The sequence below is a fragment of the Electrophorus electricus genome, chromosome 10, assembly GCF_013358815.1.
Source record: "Electrophorus electricus isolate fEleEle1 chromosome 10, fEleEle1.pri, whole genome shotgun sequence".
Classification (NCBI taxonomy): Eukaryota; Metazoa; Chordata; class Actinopteri; order Gymnotiformes; family Gymnotidae; genus Electrophorus; species Electrophorus electricus.
The window spans coordinates 25,269,556-25,286,460 of record NC_049544.1 but is presented as its reverse complement, the minus strand read 5'-3'; the positions used below and the strand labels follow the sequence as shown (position 1 = coordinate 25,286,460).

The 16,905-nt window shown below is 49.1% G+C and overlaps 1 protein-coding gene across 4 annotated transcripts; it reads right to left on the bottom strand.

The window, feature by feature from the left end:
• Positions 1–861: 861 nt before the first annotated feature.
• slc6a16b (solute carrier family 6 member 16b) lies at positions 862–12,759 on the bottom strand. 4 transcript variants are annotated; one of them, XM_035531130.1, is made up of 12 exons: positions 12,587–12,759; positions 10,597–10,801; positions 9,914–10,071; positions 9,572–9,692; positions 9,158–9,333; positions 8,826–8,936; positions 4,592–4,833; positions 4,243–4,426; positions 3,727–3,928; positions 3,385–3,544; positions 3,120–3,282; positions 862–3,041 (listed from the first exon to the last, which is right to left on the bottom strand). In XM_035531130.1, exons 2-12 carry the CDS (start codon positions 10,799–10,801, stop codon positions 2,748–2,750), a joined length of 2,016 nt encoding a protein of 671 aa, XP_035387023.1. In that variant the 5' UTR covers positions 12,587–12,759; the 3' UTR covers positions 862–2,747. The 4 variants fall into 4 exon arrangements, with proteins under 4 accessions (XP_035387023.1, XP_035387024.1, XP_026885955.2 ...); XM_035531131.1 differs by lacking the exon at positions 12,587–12,759 and adding an exon at positions 11,480–12,563; XM_027030154.2 differs by lacking the exon at positions 12,587–12,759 and having other exon boundaries at positions 10,685–10,754.
• Positions 12,760–16,905: the final 4,146 nt, after the last annotated feature.

The window sequence follows — 16,905 nt, the reverse complement described above, 5'->3', positions numbered from 1 at the left end:
CCTCTAGTGGCCTACACACTACATGCCACCCTGGTTAAATATTTACATTTTGGCATTTGACAGGGAAATATAAATACAGTTAAAGGCTTTGACAAACACGGACAACCTGAAAGTGCTATTTACAAATCTCCCAAGTGTCCCATTGCTTCTGCAGCGAGGGTGTTGCCTTCAAACACAACAAACGCACCAGCACAAGGGCAACAGTGCCCCCTTCAGGTCTAAACATTTGCTATTACCCCCAGACCTGAACACAGTAAACATACACGCAGCTCACAGCAAATCACAACCACACCTCAAAACACATGAAACGATTAAAAAACCTCAAACACGCTCAGTGATCCTCCACACCGCAACTTTTACAAAACACTGAACCAGCTGAAACGCATGAAGGCCTCACAGAGAGCAGATGCATCCATCAGAGCAGCACGCAAGTGGGGTCCTGTCTGGTAACTCAGAGGAACAGAGGAGCAAAAGGAGAAGGTTCAGTACCTGGGGCTCACCACAGGCACACGATCACGGCTGTCTGTGCTGTCTGCAGTCTTCCTGTCTTTGTTTGTATCACTTCTTTCCAAGGTGGAGCACACAACCATGACAACCATTCCCAAGATCATTATGCACACACACACACACACACACATACATACCTAATCATAGCCAGTAAATTACACAGACAACAATTTGATGATTTTCTCATAAATTTACCAAACCTTTTGGAAGACTCCCCCAAACCAACGCTGAATCATTACTTTGACATGATTTCATTTAACATTTTTCCTCAGAACAGTCAAAACTCAACAGATCATCATTTCTTTATGAACACAGAATCTCTTTATAAACAAAATGTTTCTCATATGAAAAAGATGCCAATACGAAACAAAACCAAATTCATACTATCAAAAGGTTCAAAGCACACACAAGACATTTACAATTTGAGGATATTCATTCAAATACTGTGTCCAAGAGTTCAAAGTTTACAAGAGTTCATAGTCTGCTGTATATGAAGGTTTTATACAGCAGTGTTAAGTGCAGTGTAGCAAGGCAGAAAGGATCCCTGCTTGGTCACATGGCCTTTGTGCTGATCCCATAGTGCCAATATCTGCTAACTGGTGCATAATATCATTTAACATGTTTACAGAAAGAAAATATACATCACTGGAAAAAAAAGACTGACTGGTCTATGGAAGGAAGACTCAAACATCACAACACAGTAGTGACACTCGTGTTTGTCTTAATGAGCTCTTAGAATATTTGAATAACTAATGGCAGACAAATCTAACAATGGCTCTAATGAAGTCTGAGTTGCTCCATCATCGGTGGCACATGTGTAAACACAAAAAAAAAACCCCACAGCTGCCCTGTTCCCACGGATACTAGCTGACTAACTGAGCTTACAAGTGAAACTTTGCTACCCTCAGTGTTGATTTGAGCAGCGTTCCAACGTCTCTAGTGGTACATACATCGCGACGCTCACCCTCCTGAGGAGCCGAAACCTCAGGAGCCTAAAGATGCAGCTCTCAACAGAGTTCAGATGAGGGCAGGACTGTGTCTGTGTTTTAACTCAACAGTGCAGACTAAAAGTTACAAAGTTTGACCTTCTTTAGATTTATAATTGTGACCAAGTTCTGACAGTTATAGGAGACCTATGAATACAGAATGAATATTTATGAATGACCTATGAATACAGATTGGCTCCTTGTTGGCTGTTAAATCTAAACAGAAATGGGGAAAAAATGTCTCATGCTGACAGTGTAGAATATGATGTCTGAGATGGCAGTGTGGTGGTATAAAGGCAGAGGGAGCTGGTCCAGGATCAGCTGCAGTAAGATCTTTTTTGGCTGAATTGCTCGTCACAACAGACGGGTATGATTTTGCAGCGTGTTGTTGAATTCATAAACAAAATCAATACAACCAAAAAACAAGGAAATATTACAAAATGTAAAATAACTAAAATAACGCACAGATCTCTCTCGGCACATTTATAAAATAGCCGCTAGAAGTTTCCAGAATGCGTCCATGGCTTTGTTTGGTCCTGTTCAACAGCGTAGCAAGCTTTTTGCTCTTGATATTTAAAACATCTTAGTAGCACAAACAAACCTTTGTAGCGAATAACAGCAGGCCAAGTGCCAACGCCTAGCTGGGCCCTACTGGCAAAGGGTGGGACTGTTAGCTAGCTAGACTCTGCTGGCTAAGAGACCTGGATACTGGTGAGCCAAGTGGGCTCCACACCACAGGGGGGCACCAGAGTCACACCAAAGTCACGGCAGAGCTGCTCCTGTTTGTGTGGGAGCGCCAATGCCAGCGTTACCATATCAGAATGACGGCAGACGTTGAAGGGTTAAAGATGTTAGCTGGATGTCTGTGGCTTTTACTGGAGTACTGACACCAACATTTAAAACACACAACAACACACGATTAAATAACAACTGGGTCTGCATGTCCCACCCTGCTGAAAACAGTGAGGGTAGTTTGACACTTTAAGCCCGTGTAAAGCACATGTAACACTTCTGTAAACTGCACATTTGTGCTGAACATATGCTTATATGACCTTGTAAAGTTGTTCCCACGTTTGACTGGGTGGAATGGAAATGAATAATTTAATCAATTCAAGTAGCACCACACCTGTATCAGCAAGCAGGCATGTACGTACGTACACACACACACACACACACACACACCCAGTGAGTGTCTCTCCACATGCGTGTCTCCAGTAACGTTCCAGGTGTCTGTCCTGTCACTCTGTGTTGGGGTCACACTGTAGACTCCTCCCCTTCCTGTCCCTGTGGGTGGAGCCTGTAGTTCTCCTCAGCCAGTGCAGTGGAATAATCCACATCACCAACCAATGGAGTGCTCAGAGGGGCGCAGTCCATGTCTGTAGTGCTGCAGGGGGCGTAACTTGCCTCAGCACCCAGAGCAGATTGGTTGAAACGCTGGCGGAGGCGGGCGTTGAGGTATCCAACAGGAACAGGAAGTACTGAGATGATGATGAGAGAGGACAGAACCACCAGGGCCCAGGTGGGATACGCCAGCTTCACCTCGGCAGCCTGAGGACATTAGCTGATATTAAACACCACTCAGCAGACACCGTGTGTGTGGGTGTGGGTGTGTGTGTGTATACACACCTTGTCCCTATTCCAGGCGGTGTACTGCGGTCTGATGATGGTCATGTTAAGCAGACTGGCCCCGAGCAGACCCAGCATGGCCAGCAAACACACGTACTTCCACAGATACTTATACACCACACTCACTGGCCGACCCAACATCTGTCTGATGTCCGCCAGGAACCTGCACGTGCACACACACACATCAGGAAAAAACTGAAGCAGTATGACTCGCTCTGAGCGAGCGAGCCAGAGCCACACACACACACACACACACACAAAGTACCTGTCTGCCCCGTAGACCCAGGCGACGCTCCAGGTTTGGAACACGACCACGATGATCAGAGGCAGCGTGGCAGAATAATCATCAAACATCACCACAAAGTAGTTCCCACAGCGCTGGGTGAACAACAGACCAATCACAAAGCCCAGCACACAGCTGCACACTGCACGCGCGCGTGCACACACACACACACACACACACGGCAGGGTTAGACACACTCTGGTCCAGAGGACACTCCCACTACCTCAGCAACACAGAGCTTGCGTTTCCTCAGTTTCGTGAAGGTGTCTGTGAGAAGCACGTGTGTGTGTGTGTGTGTGTGTGTGTGTGTGTGTGTGTGTATACCTGTGAAGCAGAGCTTGTGTTTCCTCAGTTTGGTGAAGGTGTCTGTGAGGGGCGTTAAGATTCCCGCCATGGTTCCGAACATGGTGGACAGGCCGAGGTTGAGGAGCATGAGGAAGAACAGCGCAGACCAGAAGGGACTCGCTGGAAACCGAGTCATTGCCTCGGTGAAGGCAATGAACGCCAGACCTGTGCCCTCCACACCCTGAGAGAGAGCAAGAAAGAGATGATCGTAAATTAAGTTGTTCATTCTCAAACTAGTACTGCCAGACCTGGACCCGCTGGACTTTCTCCCATTTTTAAAGATGGACAGTAGCGTCATGGCGAGTGTTTACATAGTTTCCTTGCAGCTTTTCATCTTCTGTCATCAGCAGGATTTGATCAGGTGCAGATATAACCTGATTAATTTCACAAACACGCTTCTCACCGCAGTGTTTACTAGACATCCATGAAAACAGCCACATTAATAAAACACACTTCTCCCAGCTGTGTTAAAGCATAAGGTCTGGCCACTTTTACCTTCTGCATCACTTCCTCCATCGTACAGGACGTGAGGTTGTAGCCAGCGATGTTCAGCTGGTTGCCTTGGTTACTGTACCAGTGTGCATATTGCTGCAGAGAGACAGACATGTCTGTCACATTGATGAGGAGAGGAGGAAGAGTAATGGAGGATGAGCCCATGTCGACCACCAGCTTCAGATTACTGCACACACACACACACACACACACACACACACACACAGTACAAGAACCCCCTGGGAATCAAAACCATGACTCTGGCCGCATGTTCCACCTGCACTACCAGGTGAGCTACAGGAACTTTTAACAAGAGTTATAAATGTGTGTGTGTGTGTGTGTGTATACGGACCGTGTGATGCAGTTCTTGGCGATGGTCTTGGCCCTGAAGCCCAGCACAGCAAACACTACAAGGGAGGCCAGGACAGACGTCAGGAAGTTGATAGTTGCCACGGTGATGGCGTCGCGGTGGCAGTTATTGTTGCGGGGGTTGTAGGAGGAGTACGCAATGACTGAACCAAAGCCCAAACCCAGCGCAAAGAAGACCTGAGTAGCTGCCTGTCTCCATACCTGCACATCCCTCCAGAGCTCAAGCTGTAGCACACACGCAAACACGGGTCATGAATGTGCGTGTACAGTATATATACACATTGTATAGTGCTATATGGACATTGTGGAGTCTACAGTTTGCAATATATAGTGGGGAGCTTACAGTCTACAGTGTGTAGCGTAAAGTGTGTAGAGTGTAGTCAGAGTGTAGGTCGTGCGTTTGGGGGGGGGCGTGTAGTGTACCCTGGGGAAGGTCGCGAGTGTGTGGGGCGTGTAGTGTACCCTGGGGAAGGTCGCGAGTGTGTGGGGGGGGCGTATAGTGTACCCTGGGGAAGGTCGCGAGTGTGTGGGGGGGGCGTATAGTGTACCCTGGGGAAGGTCGCGAGTGTGTGGGGGGGGCGTATAGTGTACCCTGGGGAAGGTCGCGAGTGTGTGGGGGGGGCGTGTAGTGTACCCTGGGGAAGGACGCGAGTGTGTGGGGGGGGCGTATAGTGTACCCTGGGGAAGGTCGCGAGTGTGTGGGGCGTGTAGTGTACCCTGGGGAAGGTCGCGAGTGTGTGGGGGGGGGCGTATAGTGTACCCTGGGGAAGGTCGCGAGTGTGTGGGGGGGGGCGTATAGTGTACCCTGGGGAAGGTCGCGAGTGTGTGGGGGGGGCGTGTAGTGTACCCTGGGGAAGGTCGCGAGTGTGTGGGGTGTGTAGTGTACCCTGGGGAAGGTCGCGAGTGTGTGGGGCGTGTAGTGTACCCTGGGGAAGGTCGCGAGTGTGTGGGGGGGGCGTATAGTGTACCCTGGGGAAGGTCACGAGTGTGTGGGGGGGGGCGTATAGTGTACCCTGGGGAAGGTCGCGAGTGTGTGGGGGGGGCGTATAGTGTACCCTGGGGAAGGTCGCGAGTCTGTGGGGTGGGCGTATAGTGTACCCTGGGGAAGGTCGCGAGTGTGTGGGGTGGGCGTATAGTGTACCCTGGGGAAGGTCGCGGGTGTGTGGGGGGGGCGTATAGTGTACCCTGGGGAAGGTCGCGAGTGTGTGGGGCGTGTAGTATACCCTGGGGAAGGTCGCGAGTGTGTGGGGTGTGTAGTGTACCCTGGGGAAGGTCGCGAGTGTGTGGGGGGGGCGTATAGTGTACCCTGGGGAAGGTCGCGAGTGTGTGGGGGGGGCGTATAGTGTACCCTGGGGAAGGTCGCGAGTGTGTGGGGGGGGCGTATAGTGTACCCTGGGGAAGGTCGCGAGTGTGTGGGGGGGGCGTATAGTGTACCCTGGGGAAGGTCGTGGGTGTGTGGGGGGGGCGTATAGTGTACCCTGGGGAAGGTCGCGAGTGTGTGGGGCGTGTAGTATACCCTGGGGAAGGTCGCGAGTGTGTGGGGCGTGTAGTGTACCCTGGGGAAGGTCGCGAGTGTGTGGGGTGTGTAGTGTACCCTGGGGAAGGTCGCGAGTGTGTGGGTGGGGGCGTATAGTGTACCCTGGGGAAGGTCGCGAGTGTGTGGGGGGGGCGTATAGTGTACCCTGGGGAAGGTCGCGAGTGTGTGGGGGGGGGCGTATAGTGTACCCTGGGGAAGGTCGCGAGTGTGTGGGGGGGGCGTATAGTGTACCCTGGGGAAGGTCGCGAGTGTGTGGGGGGGGCGTATAGTGTACCCTGGGGAAGGTCGCGAGTGTGTGGGGGGGGCGTATAGTGTACCCTGGGGAAGGTCGCGAGTGTGGTGGGGGGGGCGTATAGTGTACCCTGGGGAAGGTCGCGAGTGTGTGGGGGGGGCGTGTAGTGTACCCTGGGGAAGGACGCGAGTGTGTGGGGGGGGCGTATAGTGTACCCTGGGGAAGGTCGCGAGTGTGTGGGGCGTGTAGTGTACCCTGGGGAAGGTCGCGAGTGTGTGGGGGGGGCGTATAGTGTACCCTGGGGAAGGTCGCGAGTGTGTGGGGGGGGCGTATAGTGTACCCTGGGGAAGGTCGCGAGTCTGTGGGGGGGGCGTGTAGTGTACCCTGGGGAAGGTCGCGAGTGTGTGGGGGGGGCGTATAGTGTACCCTGGGGAAGGTCGCGAGTGTGTGGGGCGTGTAGTGTACCCTGGGGAAGGTCGCGAGTGTGTGGGGTGTGTAGTGTACCCTGGGGAAGGTCGCGAGTGTGTGGGGGGGGCGTATAGTGTACCCTGGGGAAGGTCGCGAGTGTGTGGGGGGGGCGTATAGTGTACCCTGGGGAAGGTCGCGAGTGTGTGGGGGGGGGCGTGTAGTGTACCCTGGGGAAGGTCGCGAGTGTGTGGGGGGGGCGTATAGTGTACCCTGGGGAAGGTCGCGAGTCTGTGGGGTGGGCGTATAGTGTACCCTGGGGAAGGTCGTGAGTGTGTGGGGGGGGCGTATAGTGTACCCTGGGGAAGGTCGCGAGTGTGTGGGGGGGGCGTGTAGTGTACCCTGGGGAAGGTCGCGAGTGTGTGGGGTGTGTAGTGTACCCTGGGGAAGGTCGCGAGTGTGTGGGGTGTGTAGTGTACCCTGGGGAAGGTCGCGAGTGTGTGGGGTGTGTAGTGTACCCTGGGGAAGGTCGCGAGTGTGTGGGGGGGGCGTATAGTGTACCCTGGGGAAGGTCACGAGTGTGTGGGGGGGGCGTATAGTGTACCCTGGGGAAGGTCGCGAGTGTGTGGGGGGGGCGTATAGTGTACCCTGGGGAAGGTCGCGAGTCTGTGGGGTGGGCGTATAGTGTACCCTGGGGAAGGTCGCGAGTGTGTGGGGGGGGCGTATAGTGTACCCTGGGGAAGGTCGCGGGTGTGTGGGGGGGGGCGTATAGTGTACCCTGGGGAAGGTCGCGAGTGTGTGGGGCGTGTAGTATACCCTGGGGAAGGTCGCGAGTGTGTGGGGTGTGTAGTGTACCCTGGGGAAGGTCGCGAGTGTGTGGGGTGTGTAGTGTACCCTGGGGAAGGTCGCGAGTGTGTGGGGGGGGGCGTATAGTGTACCCTGGGGAAGGTCGCTGAGTGTGTGGGGAGGGCGTATAGTGTACCCTGGGGAAGGTCGCGAGTGTGTGGGGGGGGCGTATAGTGTACCCTGGGGAAGGTCGCGAGTGTGTGGGGGGGGCGTATAGTGTACCCTGGGGAAGGTCGCGAGTGTGTGGGGGGGGCGTATAGTGTACCCTGGGGAAGGTCACGAGTGTGTGGGGGGGGCGTAGTGTACCCTGGGGAAGGTCGCGAGTCTGTGGGGTGGGCGTATAGTGTACCCTGGGGAAGGTCGCGAGTGTGTGGGGGGGGGCGTATAGTGTACCCTGGGGAAGGTCGCGAGTGTGTGGGGGGGGCGTATAGTGTACCCTGGGGAAGGTCGCGAGTGTGTGGGGGGGGCGTATAGTGTACCCTGGGGAAGGTCGTGAGTCTGTGGGGCGGGCGTATAGTGTACCCTGGGGAAGGTCGCGAGTGTGTGTGGGGGGGCGTATAGTGTACCCTGGGGAAGGTCGCGAGTCTGTGGGGCGGGCGTATAGTGTACCCTGGGGAAGGTCGCGAGTGTGTGGGGCGTGTAGTGTACCCTGGGGAAGGTCGTGAGTGTGTGGGGGGGGGCGTATAGTGTACCCTGGGGAAGGTCGCGAGTGTGTGGGGGGGGGCGTATAGTGTACCCTGGGGAAGGTCGCGAGTGTGTGGGGGGGGGGCGTATAGTGTACCCTGGGTAAGGTCGCGAGTGTGTGGGGGGGGGCGTATAGTGTACCCTGGGGAAGGTCGTGAGTGTGTGGGGCGGGCGTATAGTGTACCCTGGGGAAGGTCGCGAGTGTGTGGGGGGGGGGGCGTATAGTGTACCCTGGGTAAGGTCGCGAGTGTGTGGGGGGGGGGCGTATAGTGTACCCTGGGGAAGGTCGTGAGTGTGTGGGGCGGGCGTATAGTGTACCCTGGGGAAGGTCGTGAGTGTGTGGGGCGTGTAGTGTACCCTGGGGAAGGTCGTGAGTGTGTGGGGCGTGTAGTGTACCCTGGGGAAGGTCGTGAGTGTGTGGGGCGTGTAGTGTACCCTGGGGAAGGTCGTGAGTGTGTGGGGCGTGTAGTGTACCCTGGGGAAGGTCGTGAGTGTGTGGGGCGTGTAGTGTACCCTGGGGTAGATCATGTATTTGACTCCCTCTGCTGCTCCATCAAGCATAAGGCCTCTGATCAGGAAACACAATAGCACCACATACGGGAAAATCGAGGAGAAATACATCACCTAGGAAACAACCAATACTTCATCAATAAACATGTAACCTAGGAGATGAGCAGTGCATCAATACACGTCAATACAGGTGACTACCAGAATCGATCCAATACTTAAATTAGTGAATCAATAATGACATTCAACACACACACTCATGCATGTGCGTGCCTACCTCCCCCTCCCACACTCATGCACACACTCATTTACACGCGCACCCACCCACCCACGCACACCTTTCCGGAGGATTTGATGCCCTTGTACATAGCTAAGCAGACAATGAGCCAGGCAGCAGCCAGGCAGCCGGTGATGACGGGGTTAAACTCCCCAGTCTCCTCGATGGAGTCGCTCACATCCAGAGCTTTCCGGAACCAGAAATACGACGTTGCACTGCTGGCGGAACATTCTGGAACTACAGGAACGCAGTTTACTCACACACCATCACTGATACCTCATTCTCCACACTGGCACAGTGGACATCCAATCAAATCTAACCTAATATCCAAGTTATTTTAAAACGAAATAATTTTATAATTCGTTATTTTTAACAACTGCGCACACACACTACACACACTTACACCACCATTTTTGAACATTTTATTATGCTGTCACTCTCTCACTACTCCACCCTACACACCCACAATCCTCACCTGTGGTGTTCCCCTCTTTTGGACACTGTTCCCATGGTAACGGATTCTTGAATGAGTTCATTAAGTAAAAAATACTCCATCCGATGATTACATTATAATACAAAGCCACAAAGAAACACACCTGAGAGAGAGAGACAGGAGAGACAGACAGGAGAGAGAGTTTAAAACGCCCTTTTAATATAGAGTATAACACACCCTAGACCGTGTGTGTGTGTGTGTATGTGTGTGAATACCATTGACCCAGTAGAGTACAGTACCATCAGTAAGAGAGATGTTAAACACTAGAAACACAGGAAGCGGTCAGTTCCAATCACACTGAACATTTCTAGTTTGTTTACTTACCACACAGCTGGAATAGCCAATCCCAACAAGCTTTGGTGAGATGTGCCTCCACACGCCGATGCTGCCCTGTCTGATGCTTTGGCCTGCAGCCAACTCCAGAAAAAACAACGGAACACCAACCAACACCATTAACAAGACATAGAGCAAGAGAAAGGCTCCTGAGAGAGAGAGAGAGAGAGAGAGAGAGAGAGAGAGAGAGAGAGAGAGAAAAAAAAAGAGAGAGCGAGAGAGAGAGAGAAAAAAAAAGAGCGAGAGAGAGAGCGAGAGAGAGCGAGAGAAAAAAGAGAGAGCGAGAGAGAGAGGGAGAGAAAAAAAGAGAGCAAGGAGAGAGAGAGAGAGAGAGAGAGAGAAAAAGAGAGAGCGAGAGAGGGAGAGAGAAAAAAAGAGAGCGAGGAGAGAGAGAGAGAGAGAGAGAGAGAGAGAAAGAAGAGAGAGAGGGGGAGAGGGTAAACAGGGGATTGTTGTTGTTACTAAGTGTTTTAATAATTTTTGTAACTTAATTATCCTCATTTTTTCCTTTGTCTTCCCTGCGTCCCATTTTTCTTCATGTTCATTTACTTCAGCAACAATCTAATACACACAGAGGCACGTGTGATGCACAGACATGCCTGACACACGAGTAATATACAGAGACAAGCGAACATAACAGATCTATACACACACACACACACACACACACTGACCTCCCCCGTTCTGATGACACAGGTAGGGGAACCTCCACACATTGCCCAGTCCGACACTAAAGCCAACCTGAGCCAGGAAGTACTCCACCTTACTGTCCCATCCATCACGCCCCGCATCCAATGGGGCTTCAGGTACAGTCACTGAGCTCGCTTCTGTCTCCACCCCCAGCTCGTCTCCAGGCAACGACGGCTTCTCTGAGCTCATCTGGAGAGAAACCACAGACCTGTCTCACGTCACCATAGCATCATGGGGGTGTATCACTCCTCTCTGATCCCACCCAAACCTCACACCTAATCCAGCTGGGGACTTTAACTGGTTAAACACGGAGCCACTACTGACCCCATTAAAGTACTCCACTAATCAGAAGGTTGCTGGTTCAAGTCCCACCACTGACAGGTTGCCACTGTTGGGTCACTGAACAAAACCCTTAAAACTCATTTACTCAAGACCATGTTCAATCATGATTGTAAGCTGCTTTGGATAAAAGCAGCAGCTAAATGCTGTAAATATAAAACTGTTCCTGTGTGTTAAAGTCTGTAGTGTTTATGTCTTGTCCTAGTTTAATATCTTGGAAGGTTGAGGCGAGTGAAGCGGGTAAAAACGCGAGAGGATGTTCAGTGAATCCTGCACAAAACCAAACCACCAGGACACGACTGAATCTAGCCCACAACTCTTAGGTCAGAGAGCGGAACGGACCTGGAACCACACACACACCTGCAAGGTGGAATTCAGCATCACAACGGCCCGTTCAGCCGGAGACACACACACACACCTGACCATTTTGTTAACAAGTTAAAATGAACTTTCCCTACATCACTCACTTCACTATTAAGCTTTTCTACCTGGTCGAGTGGTGCTTGACTACACACTGAGGGCGTGTACCGTAAAGCCGTGTTGACGTGTTCGGTACTCCAGGCGTAGTCCCGTTGCTGATACGTCACGCCACCAAACATCTTCACCTTACCGGCAGGGTAACTAGGCGCGCAGGCTCGTGCTAGGTAAAGCCGAGGTGGATTTCCTGGTAAGAATGCAGCGTTCAAGGCACGCGATGAAACGGCGAGTTCGCCGCGTGAACAGACGCGCGACCGCGCAGATCTGCGTGAATCCGCGCGCCTGAACGCACCCGTGGTTCTCTGCCACGTGTTCGTGTAGGTGGAAGCCAGCAGATGAGGCGGTGTGGTTAGATGTTCTGTGAGTTGCACTTGCCGTTTTGGACACCAGTGTGTTTCTCTTATGTACTGACTATCGTAGGCGTCTCTGGCTCCTTGAAACGCGCCGTATAAAGATAATAACAATAATAATAAATTATCTCCGCCATTCCCAGTACATGACATGGCTAACTAGTGCCATTGTAAAAGGAGCAATGAAATCGATAAATAGTACTGCAATGAAGAAAACGGACAGCAGGAGCCTGTGGGCCCAATAACAATAATGAAGAAAACTGACAACTGAGTTGTTTCCCTTATCAGCGCCAGTGCACACACCACGTGCCTTTGACAACAGCTGTGGTTTACCGGCCATCTGGGTGTGAAGCACGTCGCTCGAGTGGAGGTGCTAGTGTGGACTAAGGTCTCTTCCCAGTACACCTACTGATACGCGCGCGTCTGCCAAACGTTAAGAATCAAAGCATCCTAAATTCTAAATCCACCGTGTTTATTTATTCAGTCATCACTCAGCTATTTGTTGCATTTCAAACATGCAAGACAGCCTTTCAAATCTACTCCTTCCGGTAGACCGAGTTTTCCAGCTACCAAGAACAGTCGAGCTCAAGTTCACTCGCACGTGCTGCTGATGCAATTCCACCGTCTAGAGGCTCGCGGGCTTCCCTACCGGTCGCTTTAGCGACCGCACGCGATTGTCGCGTGCGTGCGCTCCGCTAAGGCGCACGGGCTCAGACTGTATCGCTTAGCGATTATTTGTTAGGATTCTGCTGCACGCACACCGCACACACTAGTGCACCACTTCCCCGCGCGCGTGTGTCTAACTTACCGTCCTGCTATGCGCGTGAATAAAACCCCAGTCGTTCTCTCGCGCGCGTTTCTTCCGGTAACGTCTTTGCCGTGGAGCCTTACAAATAACACACGAGGTCTTCCTGTACCCTCGAGCCCTGAGACCGCCGCTGGAAACTCGACAGAAACTCCGCGCGAATAGCAGCTGCCACGTTGAATATGTCGCGCTTGGAACGCCAACTGTCAATCATCTCTATAGCCCCGCCCCCTCCGTCCGCGGATAGCGGGCGTGGCCAATCCGCTGATCTGTAGCTCGCTGGACCAACCCCACGCGACGTGTCACCCGCTCAACAGCGACCCCACGCGGAGACGTTTGTGAGTTACTCTGAATGAACGGCGTGGACCGTAGAGGCGTCGCGAACAGACTCAGTCCGCCACATTCCGTAACGGCGAAGTACTACGTGAAGCATTTTAAATATTTACATTTACGGCATTTAGCAGACGCTCTTATCCAGAGCGACTTACAAGAGTGTTTTGTCATTTACTCATAGAGTATATCCAAGTACAGTACAGTAGGTTAGAATTAAACAAACCAATGAACTAGAATACTGTAGAATACAGGGATGAATGCTGATACCTACAAGTACAATATACATGAGGTCTATCTTAAACAATGATAAGTGCTATAAAAAATAAGTGGTAGAGTTTGTTAAAAAGCATAAATAGTGCCCTACAATAAGTAGTAAATTAGTCAGTCAATAAGGGAGCAGTGTCAGTTGTCCTTTAAATATTCTGCAAATAGATGAATCTTCAGTCTGTGTTTGAAGACTGCAAGGGACTCTGCTGTCCGGACAGCAAGCGGGAGTTTATTCCACCATCTTGGAGCCAGAACAGAAAATAGTCTCGATGCTTGTCATCCATGAGAGCTGAAGCAAGGTATTTCAAGCCGAGCCGTACTTGAGGTCCGAAGTACTCGAGGTACAGATCGGGCTTTGACCACTGACCTCATGTATGAAGGGGCTGGTCCATTTTTGGATTTGTAGGCAAGCATCAAGCTCTTAAATCTGATGTGTGCAGCTACAGGGAGCCAGTGAAAGGAGCGCAGTGGTGGAGTAATGTGTGAACTTCTGAAGATTGAAGACCAGTCGTGCTGCTGCATTCTGGACAAGCTGTAGAGGTTTGATGGCTCTTAGAGGAAGCGAGTAGTGAGTTGCAGTAGTCTAGCTTTGAGATCACAAGAGACTGCACAAGCACCTGGGTAGCTTCCTGTGAGAGAAAGGGTCTAACCCTTCGTATGTTACAAGGGAGGAATCTGCAAGACCGGTTTAGATTAGAAACATGAGTTGAGAACGACAACTGGTTGTCCAAAGTGCCCAGGCTACGGGCAGCTTCAGACGGTGATACCAGGGAGTTCTCAAAGGAAACTGTGATGTCATTGTAAGGGTTGGGATGAACAGAAGCTCAGTTTTACTGGGGTTGAGCTTCAAGTGGTGGGCTGTCATCCATGACGCGATGTCAGTCAAGCATACCGAGATACGTCTGGAGACCTGCATGTCAGGGTGGAAAAGAAGATCACAAGAGATCATATCATAAGATGAGGGACAGTGAGTATCCAAGCCAACCACACACACACACACACACACACACACACACACACACACACACACACACACACACACACACACTAAAATGGACTAAGAAAGATGGGGGGGGGGGGAGTGATAGAGAGAGAGAGAGATATCTGCCTGCCATGAGGGACAGTGAGTAACACACACACACACACACTACACACTAAAAGTTACCTATTTATTATTTTCCATCCTTATTATTGACTTATTTTCCATTCTTTTCATTTCTTCCCTTTATTAATATTTCAGAACAATCACAGTTTCTCTTAACTTAATAACAGTTTCTCTTAATAATTCTTAATTTCCATAATTGCAAAGGTTGTAATGTTGTGTAATGTTCATGTTATAATACTGATTTGGCAATAATGTAATTACATATGGTCATGCCAATAAAGCTTACTGATCTGACAGTAGTCTTATAATACTTCTTTGCCAAAAGGGGGCACTGTTTTCAGTCATCACCCCATGATACTTTACTGAGACGGCTAAATCCCACAGTCCAGGTAAATGCCTCTAGAATACACATCACCATGGCAACATCCTATATAAACTTATCCAATATAAACTGTATGAGCTGATACACAATGCCACTTTCTGCAGGATACGTCACATCACTAATCTCTACATCTGTGTGTGTGTGTGTGTGTGTGTGTGTGTGCTTGCATGCGTGTGCTGAAATATCTCATCTCATGGCACACAGGCAAAGAATGCAGAGAGAGACAGAGAAAAGAAAACTCAGGAGAATTTATGAAACATGACTGAAGAATTACAAGCAGCCAGACAGGTCCAGTGAGTGACAGAGAGAGAGAATTCACACCATTTACTATATGAGCTGTTTTCTGTTCCTACAGCAGTACGTGAGAGTGTGTGAGTGTGTGAAATGGGGATCGCTTATAACTCTCTCTCTCTTTCTCCCTCACTCACACACACTCTTTCTCTCTCTCTGACACACACACACACTCTCTCTCTCTCTCTCACACACACTCTCTCTCTCTCTCTCTCTCACACACACACACACACACACTCTCTCTCTCACACACACATTCTCTCTCTCTCTCTCTCACACATTCTCTCTCTGTCACTCACACACACACACACACACACACTCTCTCACACTCACTCTCTCTCACTCACACACACTTACTTCACTCTCTCTCTCTCACACACACACTTCACTCTCTGCTCCAGGGGCCTGGGCTAAGCTCTGGTAATATTTGCAGTGTGTGGTGGTTGCTGTCTGACTGGATGTTTCACATGTATGTCTTTTAACACTCCAGTGCAAGTGCAGATGTGTTCTGTCTTACTATGCACAACCTAACAGTCGCTTCACTCGGTCTTATGTAACGCCGTTATGCCAACAGACACACTCTCTCTGCACACCACTGTTTTTTCATTTACATAGAACTGATATAATGGAATATCTGCATTTACATAGAATTGATATAATGGAATATCTGCATTTATATAGAACTGATAAAATTGAATATCTGCATTTACATAGAACTGATATAATGGAATATCTGCATTTACATAGAACTGATATAATGGAATATCTGCATTTACATAGAACTGATTTAATGGAATATCCGCATTTATATAGAACTGATTTAATGGAATATCTGCATTTATATAGAACTGATAAAATGGAATATCTACATTCATATAGAACTGATATAATGGAATATCTGCATTTACATAGAACTGATTTAATGGAATATCTGCATTTACATAGAACTGATTTAATGGAATATCTACATTTATATAGAACTGATAGAATATCTGCATTTACATAGAACTGATATAATGGAATATCTGCATTTACATAGAACTGATATAATGGAATATCTGCATTTACATAGAACTGATTTAATGGAATATCTGCATTTACATAGAACTGACATAATGGAATATCTTCATTTACATAGAACCAATATAAAGGAATATCTGCATTAACATAGAACTGATATAATGGAATATCTGCATTTATATAGAACTAATTTAATAGAATATCTGCATCAGATAGGGGTCATTCCATGCTAACTCAAATAGGCCTTAAAAAAATATCTGAAGATTAAATTCATGAGAGTTTGCAAAAACCTATTTATTCCATATATTCTATATATTCTAAGCCTTAGTAATTGTTTTCTTTTCACTGCATTAGGTTGAAATCCAAGAACATCCAAGAAGCACTAAGGGTTTAAATTAAAGGATAATTTACAACATGTACTTATATAAATATGTGTGTCTCAGTGGTTAATAAACATAATCTACATTCATTTTCAGAAAATAATATCACTATTTTTCTACTCTGTAGTATTAATATAGTTATTTCACAAACAGAAAATAATTGGTACCACACAGATCACAGATCTAGCTGAAGAATTTTTCTTCATAACTGAAAACCCAATTTTTATATTTTAATTGTACATTTTCTCAAGAAGGATTATTCAATTTCCTTAAAACATTTTTATAGGAAACTTCATATTCATTGTAAATATATCTCTTGAATTTAACTGTGGTTTTTATGTGATATATCTAAATAACAAGCATGTGATGAGCTCAGAGGTCTGTGAGTGAGCATGGAATGAATGAACGATATGGTCTGTCCACTGCAATCAGGTACAAAGCAATATAGAATATTTTTAAATTGTAGTGCAACACCGTTTTTGCCAGGATAAACCTAATAATAGTCATAACAATCACCATCACCCTTGGTGTGTGTGTCAGAGGT

Excerpts from the sequence above, each read along its gene's own strand:
- slc6a16b (XM_035531130.1), bottom strand. The coding sequence starts at position 10,801 with ATGAGCTCAGAGAAGCCGTCGTTGCCTGGAGACGAGCTGGGGGTGGAG. Across the intron at positions 9,334-9,571 it reads AAAAGAGGGGAACACCACAG|TTCCAGAATGTTCCGCCAGC; the intron begins GTGAGGATTGTG and ends GCGTTCCTGTAG. Across the intron at positions 3,929-4,242 it reads TGGAGGAAGTGATGCAGAAG|GGTGTGGAGGGCACAGGTCT; the intron begins GTAAAAGTGGCC and ends GCTCTCTCTCAG.